Here is a 17,415-nt window from a genome sequence, read left to right as displayed (position 1 = left end):
GGTTGGGACTCCCGGAGGGCTCTAAGATAGCGCTCATATTTGCGAGATACAGGTAGCTATATACTAGTAGTGTTGGATAGCCGGAGGAGTGTCACCCGGTTAGAACAGAGATGAATGGTAGTAGTAGTATTTCATGAAAATAAGAACAAGGACAAAGAGCAGCAATGAAATACATCCGTGGACACAGGTGCCAACAAATGCCCATCAGTCAGTGAGTCTTGGAATATACTACTACTAGCAAACAATATAGGTATAATGGGAGTTGTGGTAGTGGACACCCCTAAGGTCTAATGGGGGATGGCATGCTATGTGTAATACGCAGATGTTCCGACAACCCTCTATAATTCAGTGGACTGATTTCGATCTGGCCTCCCGCCACATCATCAGGTGTCAGGTTTCCCTCGGCTCATAGCATGCTGCAGCGACCCGACCGCTGATCGAAATGACAGTTCGAACAATCCCCCCCTGATACGAGCTGCGATGACACACCTCACAAACAAGCCTTCTCCGCGTTTGCAATGAAATTGTGTTCGACTAGTTGGCCGTGCCGATATACAAGAAGCTGTCTTCCGTCTGGGATCTCGTCTATCGCGGATGGTAGTGCGTACAGCTTGGTCAGCGTCTGTCTTGGGGCCATTGATTTGGTTCATGATCCCTGGTTCTGTCGGAAGTATGTCAGTGTGTGTAGCCCATTTTGGGGGGGGGGGTTCACTTACCCGTGATATCGGAATGCCCAAGTCTTTTCATTAGAGCGAAATGGCTATTAGGGAAGAGAGTAAAGGGGCAAAGGGAAGGAAAGATGTTGGAGTGTTCGGTCTCCTGGGGAGGTTGAGGCAGCAACGTCGAACATTCACCACTTTTCCTCCCCTCTGAGGTTCCGCCACTTTTTTCTTCTCTCTCTCTCTCTCTCTCTCTGTCTGTCTCTCTCTGTCTCTCTCTTTTAATTTCCTTACTCCCCCGTGAATGCCAACTCACGAGATTTTTCACAAGTGTCGGCCATTTACAGAGGCTAAAGATTTCCACATCACGAATCAAATCACATTCAGTGCCAAGATGACGGCGTAAGTACCTTTCACCCGTTCATTGCCAGACAATCTCTCGATTGACCTTATTTTTCAAAGCCGTGGAAAAAGCCTGGGTTGCCTCCAGCACGGGCACGATGGCTCCATCCCCATGCCGATCACCGGTAACAGTCTCCATCTCAATCCTCAACTCAAAGGCTGGGCCGAGCGAATCAAGAGTTTGCTATAGAAATTGACCTGGGAAGGCTCTCGTGTCAGAAAGATTCTCAAGTCCGACTTTCTACGGCTTCTGAGCCCTCTGCCAGTGATCCGTGAGCTAATCTTCCACGAAATCGAAAATCACGAATGGGACGCATACGATGTAAACATGGATCTCGGTTTCTCGACCCGAAGTATTGAGGCCGCTCAAATGCAGATATCTGGAAAGGCACTGGAACACGGATGTATGAATTGCAGGGAGGGTGAGGGCGTCTTCAACAAATGCGTCGCGGTGGATTACGAGGGCGTCCCACAATGCGCAAATTGTCACTTGTACAATCAAGGACCTCGGTGCAAATCCAGTCGAATTACATTCAAACCTGGAAAGCCGGTAGCCACAAAGTGAAAGTGCAAACCCTATTTGTCATGAAAATTTCTCAGCCGCTGAGTATCGTTTTCCAAGACGAAACGTTTCAGACCAGGCGGGTGAACCGCCCCAACGTCGCCCCCGGACCCAACGACGGGAATCGCAAACTGAAGCTCGCCAATATCGTGATCATGAGGACATGAATAACCGCCTGCCCGGTAGATTCAATACCAATACCCAAGATCTTGCAGCTCGCGCTCGCTCTCCTTCGCGCCCTACCCGACATGGCCTAGCTAACCCGAATGGTGACGGCAATGCCAGTGCCCGCGCTCAATTACAGCAGAGTCTCGATCAATGCATCGCCGAGGAACGGGCCCACCAAGCACGAATGAGACGTTATGACGAGGCTATCCAAAGATTTCGACGTGAGGAGGGGCGGCTCATAGAACAGAAGGACCGCCATGAGCGCAGGCTCCAGGAGCTGCAGGACCAAACCCGTCAGATGACAATAAATCGGCTTCGTGAGACATTTCGCTACCTCTGAAGATAATAGTTAGCTCAATATCCCGTTCAAAATACTGGTAGTAGGACTTGCGGGCCTCCTCCTTCATTCTATTCGTTCGGCCACCCTAGGTCATGACGAGCAATTTCCAGACTAAACATGTCAGCATAGTAAGGCGTCAAGAATTTCATAATGAATGCAGACAAATTCAAATCAACATCTTCGTTCTAGAACTAGATTCTCGAACATCATTTATTGGCATGTTCTTTTTATTGCAAACAGATCATTAATCCGGTCAGAATTTCTTTCAAAATTCGTGTTCGTCCCGGCAGAATGTACCGCACATCCCAGGAGACGACACTGGCTCTTCTGGTGAGACGGAAGATAAATAACTTGTTACTATGCCAAAGATAGGAATTATGTGAGAAAATCCAAGGAAGTTAACACAGTCAATCCGTGGACCTGGGCGATGACGACTCATCGAACTGGCCATTGACTTCAAGTTTCAAGGTTCTTGTTTTCTTTTCTCCCCTTCAAATTTTTAGGAAGATACTAATATCTTTTGGAGTGTCACTCTAGGGCTGTAAATGATTCCTTGATCATAGAAATTAACCAAGAGATCTTTACTTTCTGATAATGCTCTAGTAGTTCCTTCCAAGGTTGAGTATTTCAATCTGACAGTATGTCTCAGCCTTACTTGAACTGGTCTAACTGCCCAGGTGCGTGATGATCCAGGTCATCTCCGGGATATGCTATCTAGTGTCAGTGGGTTGTAGGTACAAGGATGAAGTGCCTTTGCTTCAAGTTGGACAACAAGTATCATCTTACCAAAAGCCTTTCGGTGACACTCGGTGAAGGTTTTATGATTTGTGCGAGCATACTGTTGATACGTATATTGAAGCCATCCATGAGCGTCCGAAATTATTTTTCACTATTTATACTCATTCTTAAAAAATCTCATTTGCTTTTGCAGATACACTAATGACCTGTTTTCAACTTTCCAATAGCTTTGTCTGCCGATGCCTAAGGTCCCAAGTTGCGAGGATGAAACGAGACTATTGCCTCGACCTCTTAATTATTCAAAATCAATCTACCCGAAATCTCTCGGTACCAAAGTATCCATTCTAATCCTAATATTTTTTTCCATTATTAGAAGTGATTGAATCTTGAAGTCGAGAACAGTGCTCGATTTTCTTTGCCTTTTCCCGCGGTCGAAATCTATTTCATCCCTAGCAGCGGATGATAACTCTACCAATGATAGTAATATTAGCATTTGAATTCAGACCAAGGTCTTGTCTTGACCACTGAGAGTCATCTCTCACCGCGCCAATTTGAAGTAAAATTAGGCCGTGTCCAATTGTAAGCCTCCATCGAGACAAGGTTTTCAACACCGCCCCCCAAGGCTGCCACTTGCAGCTAATTTTCTCGCCAGCTTTTCAATAGCAAAACGTGTTACATAACACGACCTGTTTGAAACGCAGAAGAGGCTTAAATGTATGCATCGCCCATAATCCGTATTCAAGTGGGCTATGTGGACTGCTGTTGTCCACGCATAATCCTGAAGATGGTCACGGTAGGACTAGGTCGCCCTAACCAAGGACAAGGCTCCGAGAGAAGGCTGCAATATAATTGCTATTTTTATTAAGAGAAAGGATACTTAAGCCATCTCTTGCTACGGTCGTCAGCTTACTTTTTGTCTCGTTTTCGCATCCCATATTTTTTATTCATTTCAATTTCACCTTTCAATATGCTTGGCAACATTGGTCTCGCGATTATCTTCATTCTGGCCTTAACTTCTGTTGCGGCTCCCCTTGAAAATTATCATCCCATTTTTCCGGCAAGTAAGGCGTTACAGACCCGAAATAATGGCCTTTATCTTAAGACCCATAAACCTGTTGTCTTTGCTTCTTCACACGCCCCTTCTAAGTCTTCTCCGCATACCGTGCGATTGAAAAAGCGCATGTTGAAGAGACCGAACACTCGCAGCGCTGGTCACCACTTAAATAAAAGGAGCCAAACCTCCGGTACGGGTACCCTAAAGGCTCTGCAGATGGGGTCGGAATATGCCACATCCATGGTCTTTGGTAACCAGACATTCGAGGTAGTTGTCGATACTGGTTCGAGTGATACTTGGGTACCCCAGGCTGGTTTCATGTGCTATGACGAAAATACCTATGATAGGGTACCAACAAGCAATTGTGGATTTGGTCCACAGTTATATAAGCCCAGCAGTACCTTCAAGAAAATCCCTGGGGAAGAATTTCATGTTATTTATGGTGACGGCGAGTCGGGTTCAGGATACACTGGCAACGAAAGTGTCACTCTAGCCGGTGTCACAGTCAACCAAAAAGTCGGTATTATGGACAAGGCTGCTTGGAGTGGTGAAAATATTACTTCTGGACTCGTCGGGCTATCATATCCTGAAATGTATGCATTGCCCCAATTCTAAAACTATCCAAGAAACATCCTAACACACAAGTCTCACAGAACCGGCGCCACCTCTAACGTCTCTAACGAAAAGCACATCTACGACCCCATCTTCACGACGATGTACAAGCAAGGTCTGGTGGATTCATATTTTAGTCTAGCAATATCTCGCAATGTGTCCGGCGATGGGGGTTACTTGACTCTTGGCGGCCTTCCCCCGATTGACTTCGAGGAGTCTTGGACTAGCACCGACATATTAATCACAAATATCGAAGGATCCGATCAGGGTTTGAAGTTTTACACAATTAACATCAACGATATCACTGTGGACGGCAAGATCGTTGCCAACTCCGGTGGTAAGAAGAACCAATACATTGTGAGTCACAAACCAGTGATGGACTCTAAATCCAGGAAATAGACTGACGAATTCCGCCTGCTAGGTCGACTCTGGCACAACTTATAACAGGTACCCAAATGCCACTGCCAAGGCAGTTAATGATGCATTTAGGCCCCCAGCCGTTATGCAGGATGATGGAACATTCTCTGTTGACTGTGGTGCCATTGCTCCGGCTCACTCAATCACTATAAACGGCACTAGCTTCGGAATCAGTCCACTTGACATGATCGCTCTACGTGGACAAGATGATGATGGAAATATTCTCTGCCAAACTCAGATCACGGCCGGGGGCGCCGATCCTCATCAGCAGACTTATATTCTTGGCGATACATTCTTGAAGAACGTCGTCGCTGTTTTTGACGTCGGTGCTGCCGAGATGCGATTTGCCCCAAATATGGACTACGAGTCTAACAATATTCTATGAGTATTGTTTAGATCTGAGAAGTCGGGCCCGGGTGATTGGCTTGGGGTTATGGATCTAGGTAGTACTACTTTTCGGGTTCCAAGTTCTAAGGTCCCAAGGTTCCAAGGTTGAAGCTCGTTTGCAATCAAAATGTCATGAACACCTGGGCACCTACTAATTATTAGCAGTACTACTTCACCATCAGAAGCAAGAATATAGCACCATCGCCTGATATGTTTTTTTTTTTTTAAAAAAAAGTTTCAGTTTGCATTATATCATCTCTCTTAGTATCTTATCGTATCTTGTAAGACCCAGAGGGCTCGGATATAGGTATAGTTGATTTGCCTTGCAAGGTAGATAGATCTTCCTCCGTTCCTCACATGGTATTGCCATCTTTGGAAGCCCCCCCAAGCCCGTTCAAATTCTTGCCAACCCCCAGGCGGTGCATCCCACATGGCCAACTCGCGGACCACTGTATCATAGTATCCGTCACTAGGCATATTTCCCTGGCAGACATTGCCTCCGACGGCGATGTTGAGGAGAATTCTGAACTCGCTCATATTTCTCGTGCCAGGTGGCTTCTCGGCCCTCATAATGGGCATCCCGTCAATCAACCAAACCAAGCGCCCCCTGCCTGTTGATTCGTCTTCGTCCCAGATGAAATCGTACTTCACCCCGACCGGCGAGGTAATATTAGGGATAGGAGTTTCGAGGACGCGATGCTTATTCCAGTCGTCGCCGTTGAAGTGACCCCAGTGCAGACAAGTGTGGTTGACGGCATCGCCGTTCCACGCTTCCATTATGTCAATTTCGCCATCTTCGGGCCACTTGAAGGGGTCTTTAGGCAGCAGCCAAAAGGCGGGCCAAATACCCCGGGCGACGGGCGCCATAATTCTGGCCGAGAGGCAACCCCGCGGTCGGCTGAGAGTCTGATGGCTCGTCAGTCGGGCGCTGGTAAACTTCTGTGCGGGGTCGGGATGCCCGTGGTTGATCAATGCTCGCACGATCACCGCATCGCCTTGGGTTGAGTGGAATGAGTTGTGTGGGCTGTCGACATAGTTCTGCGCCTCATTGTTGCCCCATCCATGTTGACCTTGTTCGTGGCCAAAGTTAGCGGACACTGGTACTTGAGGATGCAGATTGGGTCGCCAGTAGATCTGGGGCTGCCAGGACTGTCCCTGATAAGCTTGTTGTGGCTTGCTGGAGGTTGGAATAGGCGGTGGGGGAGGATTGTTGTACGATGGCGCCTGCTGAGGGGTTTGATTGGTTATTTCGCCCCAGGTCTTGTCTGCCTTGTCAATGATACCCTGAAGCGTCTGTCTGAAAGGCATGTTGGGTAGAATGCGGTTCCGGTATGGATGTATGGATGTTTAAGGTTCTTGTTATGGTCTAGCGAAGGAGATCGATAAACGACAGCCCCACTCATATCTATCACATCACATGATAACTTGGAAGTTGAGTTCATCTTATGGGGTTTATTTGACTATTAAATATGAACAGTCACTGGCGATATGGAAATTTCTTACTGGGCTCTACCACAAGTAAGTATTGACTTGTAGATCATACAAAGCCTGAATGGATATTATACGTCAGCCCCGGCATAATCAGTGATAATCTGACCGTCAGCTGGGCCACTGGTTGCCTACGGAGTTTCTGCCTCAGGTATCAATAGTATGCAAACCGTACAAATTCGGGTGTTGATCACAAAATTTCAACTTGAAGAGCTTCAAAATTAACTCTGAATTATATATGGCATATATACTGTTCGGAAACTTGAACAGAACTTTGAACACGGAATTGTGCAATTTTGTTTCGATTTGGTCAATACCTCTTTCCCAATATAGGCCTCTGTGCTCGCACCATCTCCAAATATGGCGGAAGCGAGTGAACTCTCCAACGCTGAGCGCTTCAAAGCGACACACCTCGCCGCACGTCATGGCAACTACCATCAATATTACTCCAAATTCCGAGCGCCCACCGTTCCGGACGAGCGTCTTTCAATTCTTCCATCAGATATCCTCCGCGATGCGCGAGTCATAGACCTCGGCTGTAACGCAGGAAAACTGACCCATGAAGTGATGGCGTATTGCGGCGCCTCCGCTTCAGTGGGCGTCGATATAGACCCGTGGCTGATCGAGCAAGCGAAGGCGGCGTACCCAGATGGGCCGTGCACATTTGAGCACTTTGACTTCGTGAATACGCCCATGTATACCGGTACTGCGGTGGGCAAGTTCGACGTTGTTTTACTGCTTTCTGTGACCAAATGGATACATCTGAATAACGGAGACTCTGCGATGTTGAAATTATTTGCGCACATACGGAGCATTCTGAATGAAGGGGGTTATCTCGTTGTTGAGCCGCAGCCTATGAGCAATTATGCGAGAGCTTCAAAGAGAAACAAAGAATTGAGAGAGATGTATAGAACAATCCAGATCAGGCCACCGTTCGACAATGAGTTGAAAGCTGAGGGATTCGAGAGGATAATGGACGTTGAGAGAGACGAGGAGGGGTTTGCTAGACCGGTGCATGTTTGGAAAAAAAAAGTAATATCGACCTTGGAAGGGACTTGGATGAATCGATGCCTAGGTGGATGCCAGGTGGATGGAGACTCGGATGATGTAGAATGAGTTCAACGACTTTTTTTTAAAATATTTCGAAAGAATACTACAGAAGACAGAATTTTATACCGTGTAAACTATTATCCAAATTTCTATTTTTGAGATTTGTTTAAATTTAAAGCGTTCTAGAATACAGAATTATCTTGACGTCCATCGCAGATGCACCGATTCCGGATTTTTCATTTGCGAAGTAAGGATGACCTTACTTTGTTCTACTGACTGTAGCGCTTCCATGAGAACTTCTTCGGAACTTGAAGCTGATTGGGGAGCAATTTGGACTGTATTTGCTTTGAAAAGCGTCATAGGAGTAGCGACTATCTCACGCTAATTGCCCAAGTTGCGCGACGCGTTCGCTCTATTGCCGTCAATAAAATGAATTCTTTCGGATATTTTCCCTTTCTAGCTTAATCCGACCATAGGGTGTGGAGAACAGGGCTCCCCATCCGCTCAGCCGTACTTAAGCCATAAACTAAACGCAGTCAATAACTAAAGAGCCCTGGTCCTTAAATTAGCGTCAGTTTCTGCGTTTGGGTGAGTGTGGGTGATATAGGTGAGAATTCTAGAGACCGGGGTGAGAGAGGTAAGAACGGGGTGAGAGCGGGTGAGAATAGGGAAAGAGCGGTGAGAATACCTACTGCGATGCGTGATGGTAGATAATCAAAGCCCGAGGGTGTAAGTCTAGTCTGCTATTCCCGAATTCTTTTTTGCCTCGTTACTTAACTGAAGATACTCCTAGACAAAATATAAAAGAAGCTAGACAAGAGGTAGATAGATACCGTATTATGTGCTTTTACCTATAAGTATTAGAATATATAGGAATAAGTGACAGGAAGAAGGTGTCGATTATGATCAGACATTGGTCAAACCGATGAGCTACAGAGCCCTGTTCGCAATTGCCGCTACTCTGGATCTCGAGATCGAACAAACGGATGTCAAAATAGCGTTCTTATACGGCGAGATAGACCATGAGATCCATGTTGAACAACCTCATCACACCACAGACGGCACATTGAGGGCTTGCAAGCTTCGCAAGGCACTCTACGGCCTGAAGCAAGCACCTCGTATCTGGTATCAAACGCTGACCAGTTTCCTTCGAGATCTTGGCTTTGAGCCCATCAACGCCGATCTCAATATCTTTGTTCTGAGCAACATGTATATCGCAGTATACGTCGATGACCTTTTGATTATTGGACCAAGCATTGCAGAGATAAGGAGGATCAAGCGAAGCCTCAGGAATCGTTTTCATATGACAGACCTTTGCCCGTGTAGCTATTATATCGGCATGACGATCCGTCGAGATCGGCAGAACAGAATCCTCTATCTCAGCTAAGAGACCTACGAGCGCAAGATCCTCCACCAAATCAAAATGCTGGACTGTGCCCCTATCAGCACGCCTATCGACACTTCACCTCTACCAGGCAACGATCCTTGATATATCTGTCCGTCGATTGTAAAGAACGAATACCAGCGTGCGATCGGGTCGCTGATGTATGTCATGCTTGGAATTAGAGGCGGTATCGCATACGCTGTCTCAGCGGCAAGCAGATACTTGACCAATCCTGGCCCACAACACATGAAGCTTGCGCATCGGATTCTCCGATACCTCAAAGGCACCAAATCTCTCAGTCTCGCATATAAAGACCAGCTCCAAATTCTCCGTCACTTCAAGGATGCAGATTAGGCTGACTATCAACAAGCAAGGCGCTCGACGGCCGGATATCTTTTCAAAATTGGGAGTGGAGCAATTGCCTGGCAATGAAAGCGCCAGAATGTTGTTGCACTATCAACCTGCGAGGCTGGATTCATAGGCCAAACACAAGCGAATAAGGAAGCCATATGACAGAGAAGACTTCTTCATGAGCTAAATATGGGCCAGGGACAACGCGCAACGATTATCTGCGGCGACAACCAGGGGGCCATTGCGCTGGCCTCGAACCCTCAATATCATTTACGAACAAAGCATATGGAAACCCAGTGGTAAGGAGAAGTCCAAGACGCCGGGACAGTGGAACTGAAATATTTCCCAACGTCAGAACAAATAGCGGATGGCTTCACAAAACCCCTTGCGCGAGATAGATTCGAATAGTTTCAGTAAGGTTTCAGCATTGACTAATAGCTCAGTCAGACATGAGCCTCCAAGAAACTGAAAAAAAAAGAAACGGCAGTACAGACACCCTTTCCTTTCTTTTTACCGTTAGTTTTGGGGGGGTTTTAATGGGGCTTGGCAACCGTGATGAAAGATCGCCGACACTCTTCTGACGAAGATGTTCGCGAGTGGGAGTGGTGCAATCCAAATCCCGGAACAGTCGAATTGAGAGATAGAGTTCGGGATACAGTGTCAAACGCAAGTAGAAACAGCCTGTTGTTGGTATAAGACCCAGACTGGCCATTGCGAAGTCAAGCAAAATATAGAGGCATTCGGAGAATGGCCGGTTCCTTGCGGCCATATCGCTCCACATCCAGGTCCATTACAAATGTTAACGGGTAAATGCCGCGCTCAAGCCTTGGCTCAAGATTGAATTACGCAACTTTAACGGTGGGGTAGTTTCTCCCATGGTGTCCGGGGAAACTGCGCAGGAGAGACTTGAATGATATTTTGCTGATCGCAGTATAGTATATATTTGAATCCTGTTACGAGTCACCTATATTTAAGTCCAATACCCCGCTGATATCCGTTAGGAAATTTTAAGCCCTCTTACTTCTGGGGTCTTCCGTGATTTTCAAGATGCAGCTCCACCACCTACTCACTGGGTCTTATACCAACAACACGCTGTTTCTACTTGCGTTTGACACTGTATCCCGAACTCTATCTCTCAATTCGACTGTTCCGGGATTTGGATTGCACCAATTCGTGACCAGCAATGAGGCTAAAAACCAGGTTTATGCAACCACCATGAGTGAGCCCCCACGGTTGTTTACTTGGGGAGTTGATGAAGATTTCCAGTTCACCCATCTGAGTACCAACAAAATCAGTAAGCTCATCCTTGCAGTTACCTTTTGAGGTGAAATTTCTAAGAAGTTTGCAGCATCTTCGGCCTGTTATATCTCCGACGATGGCCAGTATTCGTTCTCCGCTGGTGGCCCAACCGCGCAGATAAATTCTCTGGGCGACAATGGAGTCATTGGTAATCAGACAGACGAACTTCATCTTATCCCTGTTGAAGATATTGACAGTGTGGACAAGACCCGAAATGCTGTTGTAGGTCAATATTTGGAATTTTAGCATCAATCATGGCCTCTGTTTCATACTGACTCCATTTGTTTAGTTGCACGGCGCTCATGCTTTTGATGTCAACGTGAACAAAAAGGGCTTTGTTCCCCATCTGTCAGTCACCTACATTCCTCATCCTATTTCCGAAACTAAATCAAAGTAGCGGTATGAACTCGATCTTCATGTACGATGTTGCCGATAATGGCACCGCCCAGCTTCTATCGATAAACCTGAGCCCAACGGATGGTGATGGCCCTCGTAACTCGTATGCTAGCAAGGATGGGAGGCTTCTCTACGTGGTACGTGATATCTTGTCCAAACTTGATCGCATGGAAAACTAAGTTGGTGTATCCCAGGTTACCGAACATAGTTAGTTATCTATGATTTTCAATGTGGCCGTGATCCAACTGACACTTCTATGCCAGCTCAATGGCTCGATGTATACGAAGTCGGTGAAACACAGCTAAAGCATGTTCAGCGTGCCAGTGTGATTCCTAAAGGTAGGAATATCCCGGATTCCAAATTTTGAGAAGGTGTTCCTCAACTCAAAGAACAATAGATGTCAGAGGGAACTATACATTCCGTAGTAACACGGTCAGACCCTCTAGAGATGGCAAGTATCTCTTTACCTCCACTCGCAGCTGGGAATCCCCAGAGATAAATGGGTTTGTAGCTGTATTTGAGATGGAAATGGATGGGTATCTCAAAAAGGAAGATGCTGTGGCTTTCTATGAGGCACCAGTAAGTCTTGGTTCCGCAGGTGGTCTCCGCGTCGCTCCTTGGGAGGACGAGACCAACTGTGATCCGGAGGGTCTGACGGATTACATGTACCTCAGTGATACTTCCGAGGGTTGGATGTTTATTTTGGGTTGGACTCCATCGAACTATTCTTTGGACCTTGTTACATCACTTCAATACCCAGACAACGCTTCGCCATATGAGGCTACTTGGCTGAGCTAGAATCAAGATCCTGGACCACCACTGCCTAGCAAATCTGAATACAGCTATGGCGAATTGAATGGATACAGTATCAACCATTTTCTCGGAGAGTAATTCAGAAGTGGCTTGATAAGTTAAGTTTAAGTTCATTTTCATAAGATAAGAATCTTCCTTTTCGCAAGAGCTCCCGGTTCTGTCTTTAGATTGAAGTTTTTGCTGTAATTGAAGATATACTTGAAAGAATTCCTTAACGACTTAGAACCATATCGGGAAGATAGTGCTAATAATATGAACAGTAAAGGTCCAGATACTAGAGATACATGGTCGGTGAGAAATAGAATGTTACTGCATCAGATACTTTTCATTGCCGAGTCGTCGAGTGAGAAAACGGTTTTAATCATCTTGTTTCTAGACAAAGGTACAGCAAAGGATCGGGAAGCATATTCATTCCCTCGCAAGTCTGAATTCCGGCATCTACCCGCCAGGCTTACTAAACAGCTTGCCTTCAGGCCGGAATATGTCCGCCGGGATTTGAGTTCCTTCGAAACCTAATTCAACGGCGCTCGAAATGAAGGGATCTACGCCCCCCCAAGCTTTCCCGGCGACTTGCTCAGTTCCTATCTCTAAAGAAGAAGATTGAACTTGGCTAAGGGACAAAATTACTGCGCTTTGAATGGTATCGGCAGAATGCCGACACCATGAGCTGAGGATGATGGCCGGCAACATCTGCGCGATTTCACAAAGAGTATAGATCTGCCATCCCTCGTTATAAGTCGGTAATATATAGACGGCAGGAATGTGACAAGGTGTTAAATTAACTTCCACAAAGCCCAATTCAATAAAAGAACCATCAGCATGGCAACCAAGCTTCTGGCCACTTGGGCCTTGGCTCTTCAGTATACGAACCTCACTCAGCCCGTGACCGACATGGCAGTCAAGAGTATCTACAACTGGGCCGGTTGTGCTATTGGAGGATACGCTCTTCCTCCAGCGGGTGTTGCATATGATGCTTTAAGTCCAATGCTCCCAAGCAACGCAGGGAATTCTTCTATTCTGGGATCTAATGCCTTTGTCGATATTCAAACGGCAGCTCTAGTCAACGGTATTGCTTCGCATGTCGATGACTATGATGACACGCATGCCGATACCCCCGTGCACCCATCTGGACCTGTACTATCTGCCCTGCTGGCTGTTGCCGAGTGGAAGGCTCCAATCTCTGGTGAAGACTTCCTTACAGCCTTTGTCGCTGGAGTGGAGGCAGAGTGCAAGCTTGGAATCTCTGTCTATCCTGAGCATTATGACATTGGATGGCGTAAGTCATTTGCTCCAAGGCATTGAAATAATAAAACACTCCTAAAATTTCTTACAGACATCACCAGCACGACCGGCTCCGTGGGTGCGGCTGTTGCGGTTGGCAAACTCCTAGGTCTCGACCTTGAGAAGCTTCAGCACGCAATCAGTATCGCCGCGGCGCAAGTTATTGGAATGCATGAGTCCTTTGGTACTGATACAAAGCCTTTCCATGTCGGTCGCGCTGCCCAGTCCGGTCTTCTAGCAGCAGTGCTGGCCCAGAATGGATTCGGTGGCTCGCTGGAAGGGCTAGAGGCAGAGCGTGGCTGGGCTAATGTTGTGAGCACTCGCAACAATGTGACGAATGAGTTCACCACGTTGGGTGATGTTTGGGAAATGACGAAGAACACATTCAAGCCATTCCCCTGTGACCGAATTATCCACGCCGCCATTGATGGTTGGATTCAGATCCATCACCAAGCTGTAGAGAAGAAGCTTGATCTCACCGGCATCGTGAATGCAACTGCTCGCACCAACCCCAAGGTGCTGTTCTTGACAGACAACCCTGAGCCAAAGACTGGGCTTGATGGAAAGTTCAGTGTTTATCATGCTGCTGCTGTCTCCTTGCTCTTTGGTGAAGCCACCCCAGTCCAATTTATGGACGAAGCTGTCAAAAACTCCACTGTTGTGGATCTTCGTGAGAAGGTATTTGTCACTTCGGACGATGCTGTAAGTGAGCATGAGGCTTTTGTCACTGCTGAGTTCAAAGACGGTACCAAATTGAAGGTCCACGTCAAGGAGGCGTTGGGAAGCATCAAAAAGCCGTTGTCGGCTAAGCAGCTCGAGGAAAAGTTCCTCGAGCATGTAAGTAACCATATTGGGATGGAACGGGCTCAGAAAGCTTTCACTGGGTTCTCTGAGATTGCCAACTCTAGTGATGTTGCGCAGATTTTGCTTAAGTTGAAGAAATAATTGTGATACGACTTGTTTGTTTAATTTGGGAACCCTATAATCTAGAGTGATATCACATGAGCAAGCCTGGTTATTAGCTGGGTTTCTAGAAGGCATATAGCATACGTTATCTGTTGAAGATCAACTCTTGTGGGCTGAAAGTTTCCAACAGCAAAGGTGTACAAAACTATTCCGGTCTGTAAATTGCCGAGTCGATTAAAATATTGACTAAACTGACCTGCGAAACAACATGACGATTGACGCGCTCGTAAATCAAGGGCTCACGATCCAATCTTGAACTTCTACATACTACCAAAACAAACTTTGGACAGTCTAGGTACACACTGGTCTAGTCCCGGCGATAACGACGAGGTTTTATTAAAGGAACATTTCTCCGAGGAAATCATTTCTGTCAAGATTTCAAATTCTAGCTATGATCACAATTTTGCAATCTTTTACCGGGCTGTCCATTCCAAGTCGGTCAACAATGAATCCAATGAGTCCAATGGTCCCTCTCCTGAGCAATCGTCCCTATTTATCGTTGTTTGTCCTAATAATTGATCGGGCTGTATGTGCTTTGATAAGAAGCTATCCAAAAAAGGCTGGTGTTCATCAAAAAGGGGGCTTGGGCTCATTGTTTGCGGGCTTGTGACCGACGAACCCCCACAGATTGGCGATGACCCTTGTCCAAGATTTTGGGTATTTCCCTTGTTCACTGTGTCATACACCCTTAGAGAGAGCTCTAATAATCTTTCGCATCGCGCTAACATGTTATCCTGTCGCCTTTTGTTCGCCCGCGAAGAGTTTTGGCATTGTCTGTGAGCTGTACAAATGTCAACTTTCGGACCACAGGGACATTGGCCGTCAGACGCAGGATGATGATATCCATCAGCAAGGCTCGGATGTAGCTCCTTAACTCGTATGCATATCGCATCGAGAGCTTGTAGTACAAGAGACGGCAATTTCGGTGATTTGTATTTCTTCTCTGACATGACAGACGCTAAGCCTTCTTTTATACTGTCTTGGAGTGGTATGGGGCAGATCATGAGCCAGGAAGAGAGTCGAAGGTTGGTATCAAATGCAGCTGGATCAGGCAGATTTTGTACGATGGGATCGACCCTCGCATCGTGTGCTGCTTCCGCTGGCAATTTCGGAGACGAAAACGCTGCACAACTTTGTCGTGCTGCTGGATTTGGGTCCCAGTTGACAAACGATTCTTGAATCGTGTTTGTCGGTGGTAAAGTGTCTTCCGGTATGATAATTGCCTGGTGTTTTGGTGTTGTTGAATTCCTCGTATTTTTTGGCTTTTCGTTTGTGGTTGTTGATGCACGGCGTTTACCTGTATCTGAAGCTTTCCCTAAAGGCATACAGCTGAGCGGACATCAGACTTCTTCTTTTTGAATAAGCATTCCGAGACTTACCTGCGCTCCGCATGTGAAGGTCGTTGCTTTCGTTTTACTACGAAGCATGGTGCCCCTGCAGCCAAACAGCTGCTGCATGGGAATGCAGAATCCGCTGTACACTTCCCCTTTCGAGCTCGGCATCTTTGACACGCGTTGCGAGCTCTCTTGCGCTCTGCGGATTCCATGACTGATCACAAGGGGGTTGATAAGTTGGCTTTCAAAGATAATTCATAACTAATCCCCTAAGATTTACAGCAGTCCATAGTATCATGTGTCAGACCTAGCCTCGACCTTGAAGTACCGGTCGTTCGCCGGAATTCGCCACCCGGCCATTCTCCGCCATTAGTCAGAATTCATCCCTCGCCCCAATATTTCATGTTCGGAGACTGGCCGGGATGTAATAATACCGGTTATGATCATACAGAGAGTTAATATAAACCGAAAGGTATATGTGGGCGAGGCGTTAGGAAGCAAAAATATGCAGATTCTCAAGGTATGACTTACCATTATAAAGTCAACAAGTCTACTTTTAATATTCTGAACTTTGTCTGAAAGCCTCCAAATTCTCGATTCCGGATTTTTCTACATAAAAATGCGTCTCCCCTACGCTCCTCAGACCCCAGGGGCTTCGAATACGGAAACCCTTGAAATTTACAATCGTATCGCTGCCAGGCGCATACCGAGACCCTTAGTTCCTCTTGATCTCACATTGCTGCATGCCCCTCCTGTCGCAGATGGCTATAACAGCTTTATTGGATCACTTCGTTCAAAAACAATCCTGGATCCTGCTTTGCTGGAACTTTCCATCAGTCGCATAGCTGTTTTGAACAATGCTGTTTACGAATGGAATATTCATGCGCCACTCGCTCTGAAGGCTGGACTTAAAGCGCCAGCTTTGCAGAATGTGCGCTCACTTCCATTGTTCTGTCAAGCGACTGAGGCAAACATTCATGCCTGGAAGAAGTCGTGTCTTACGGCCCGAGAGCAAGCAGTTCTTGCTTATACCGATGCTATGACAGAATCTGTCAATGTTTCTAACGAGGTGTTCCAGCAACTCATTAATACAGAGCTGTCAAATCGGGAGATTGTAGAGCTTACAGCCACAATTGCCGGTTACAACTGTGTGAGTAGGATTCTTGTGGCGCTGGATGTTGGAGAGAATAATGCGCGTGAGATGAATAGTGTTGCTGAGCTTATTACAAACCTTGCCTGAGAGCTGATTTACATTCAAATTACCAAATGATCTTATTTTGATATTATAACAAAAGAATATATCATTCCGGGGCCACGCCCAGTTGGGGCCACCTGCTCGCGATGGGTAGAGGACATGTCAGAGGAATAACAGTTATTGTAATGGGGATTTCCGCTCTCAACATCGGCATCCCGGAGTCATGTGATTGAGGCCTTAGCAACAAGGCCATTGTTTTGTTTCGAGAGGTTAAGTAGCGTTCGTTCGATAGTATCAATAACTATAACGTATGTTCCCCCTTACGAAATATTCTACTGAGGCTGCTGAGGTTGCGGTATCGATATACCGCCCATGAAAGGTTCTGTTATTCGTTCTATTATTCCTCTATAGCGTCACGCTTCGTCTACTACTCTCCTACACTCTGCGAGTGTGGTGGTTTTGTCCTCTTGTGATCGACCCGTCTGCTAGACAGACAGCCAGCGAGCATTCCCATCTTTC

At 46.5% G+C, this 17,415-nt stretch overlaps 7 protein-coding genes across 7 annotated transcripts; 6 read left to right on the top strand and 1 right to left on the bottom strand.

The window, feature by feature from the left end:
• Positions 1–1,786: 1,786 nt before the first annotated feature.
• N7533_010863 (uncharacterized protein) lies at positions 1,787–2,131 on the top strand (the record flags this gene model as incomplete). The annotated part of the gene is made up of 1 exon (XM_057107513.1): positions 1,787–2,131. The coding sequence occupies one exon, from the start codon at positions 1,787–1,789 to the stop codon at positions 2,129–2,131; it is 345 nt and encodes a 114-aa protein (XP_056954891.1).
• Positions 2,132–3,836: 1,705 nt separating this feature from the next.
• Positions 3,837–5,337, top strand: N7533_010862 (pepsin-like aspartic protease; the record flags this gene model as incomplete). The annotated part of the gene is made up of 3 exons (XM_057107512.1): positions 3,837–4,516; positions 4,577–4,892; positions 4,957–5,337. 3 exons carry the CDS (start codon positions 3,837–3,839, stop codon positions 5,335–5,337), a joined length of 1,377 nt encoding a protein of 458 aa, XP_056954890.1.
• A 263-nt stretch (positions 5,338–5,600) lies between these two features.
• On the bottom strand, positions 5,601–6,647 carry N7533_010861 (glycoside hydrolase family 16 protein; the record flags this gene model as incomplete). The annotated part of the gene is made up of 1 exon (XM_057107511.1): positions 5,601–6,647. The coding sequence occupies one exon, from the start codon at positions 6,645–6,647 to the stop codon at positions 5,601–5,603; it is 1,047 nt and encodes a 348-aa protein (XP_056954889.1).
• A 540-nt stretch (positions 6,648–7,187) lies between these two features.
• On the top strand, positions 7,188–7,943 carry N7533_010860 (class I SAM-dependent methyltransferase; the record flags this gene model as incomplete). The annotated part of the gene is made up of 1 exon (XM_057107510.1): positions 7,188–7,943. The coding sequence occupies one exon, from the start codon at positions 7,188–7,190 to the stop codon at positions 7,941–7,943; it is 756 nt and encodes a 251-aa protein (XP_056954888.1).
• A 2,716-nt stretch (positions 7,944–10,659) lies between these two features.
• On the top strand, positions 10,660–12,105 carry N7533_010859 (lactonase family protein; the record flags this gene model as incomplete). Its single annotated transcript, XM_057107509.1, has 7 exons — positions 10,660–10,906; positions 10,961–11,133; positions 11,201–11,259; positions 11,309–11,444; positions 11,502–11,514; positions 11,571–11,645; positions 11,705–12,105. 7 exons carry the CDS (start codon positions 10,660–10,662, stop codon positions 12,103–12,105), a joined length of 1,104 nt encoding a protein of 367 aa, XP_056954887.1.
• An 834-nt stretch (positions 12,106–12,939) lies between these two features.
• N7533_010858 (MmgE/PrpD family protein) lies at positions 12,940–14,346 on the top strand (the record flags this gene model as incomplete). The annotated part of the gene is made up of 2 exons (XM_057107508.1): positions 12,940–13,396; positions 13,454–14,346. 2 exons carry the CDS (start codon positions 12,940–12,942, stop codon positions 14,344–14,346), a joined length of 1,350 nt encoding a protein of 449 aa, XP_056954886.1.
• Positions 14,347–16,320: 1,974 nt separating this feature from the next.
• On the top strand, positions 16,321–16,941 carry N7533_010857 (carboxymuconolactone decarboxylase family protein; the record flags this gene model as incomplete). The annotated part of the gene is made up of 1 exon (XM_057107507.1): positions 16,321–16,941. One exon carries the CDS (start codon positions 16,321–16,323, stop codon positions 16,939–16,941), a length of 621 nt encoding a protein of 206 aa, XP_056954885.1.
• Between the last annotated feature and the right edge of the window lie 474 nt (positions 16,942–17,415).

The sequence above is a fragment of the Penicillium manginii genome, assembly GCF_028828005.1.
Source record: "Penicillium manginii strain IBT 31320 chromosome Unknown utg000008l:1.0-3226943.0:1.0-3228205.0, whole genome shotgun sequence".
Taxonomy (NCBI): domain Eukaryota; kingdom Fungi; phylum Ascomycota; class Eurotiomycetes; order Eurotiales; family Aspergillaceae; genus Penicillium; species Penicillium manginii.
Note: the sequence above shows the minus strand (reverse complement) of the source record. Positions and strands in the feature narration are given on the sequence as shown.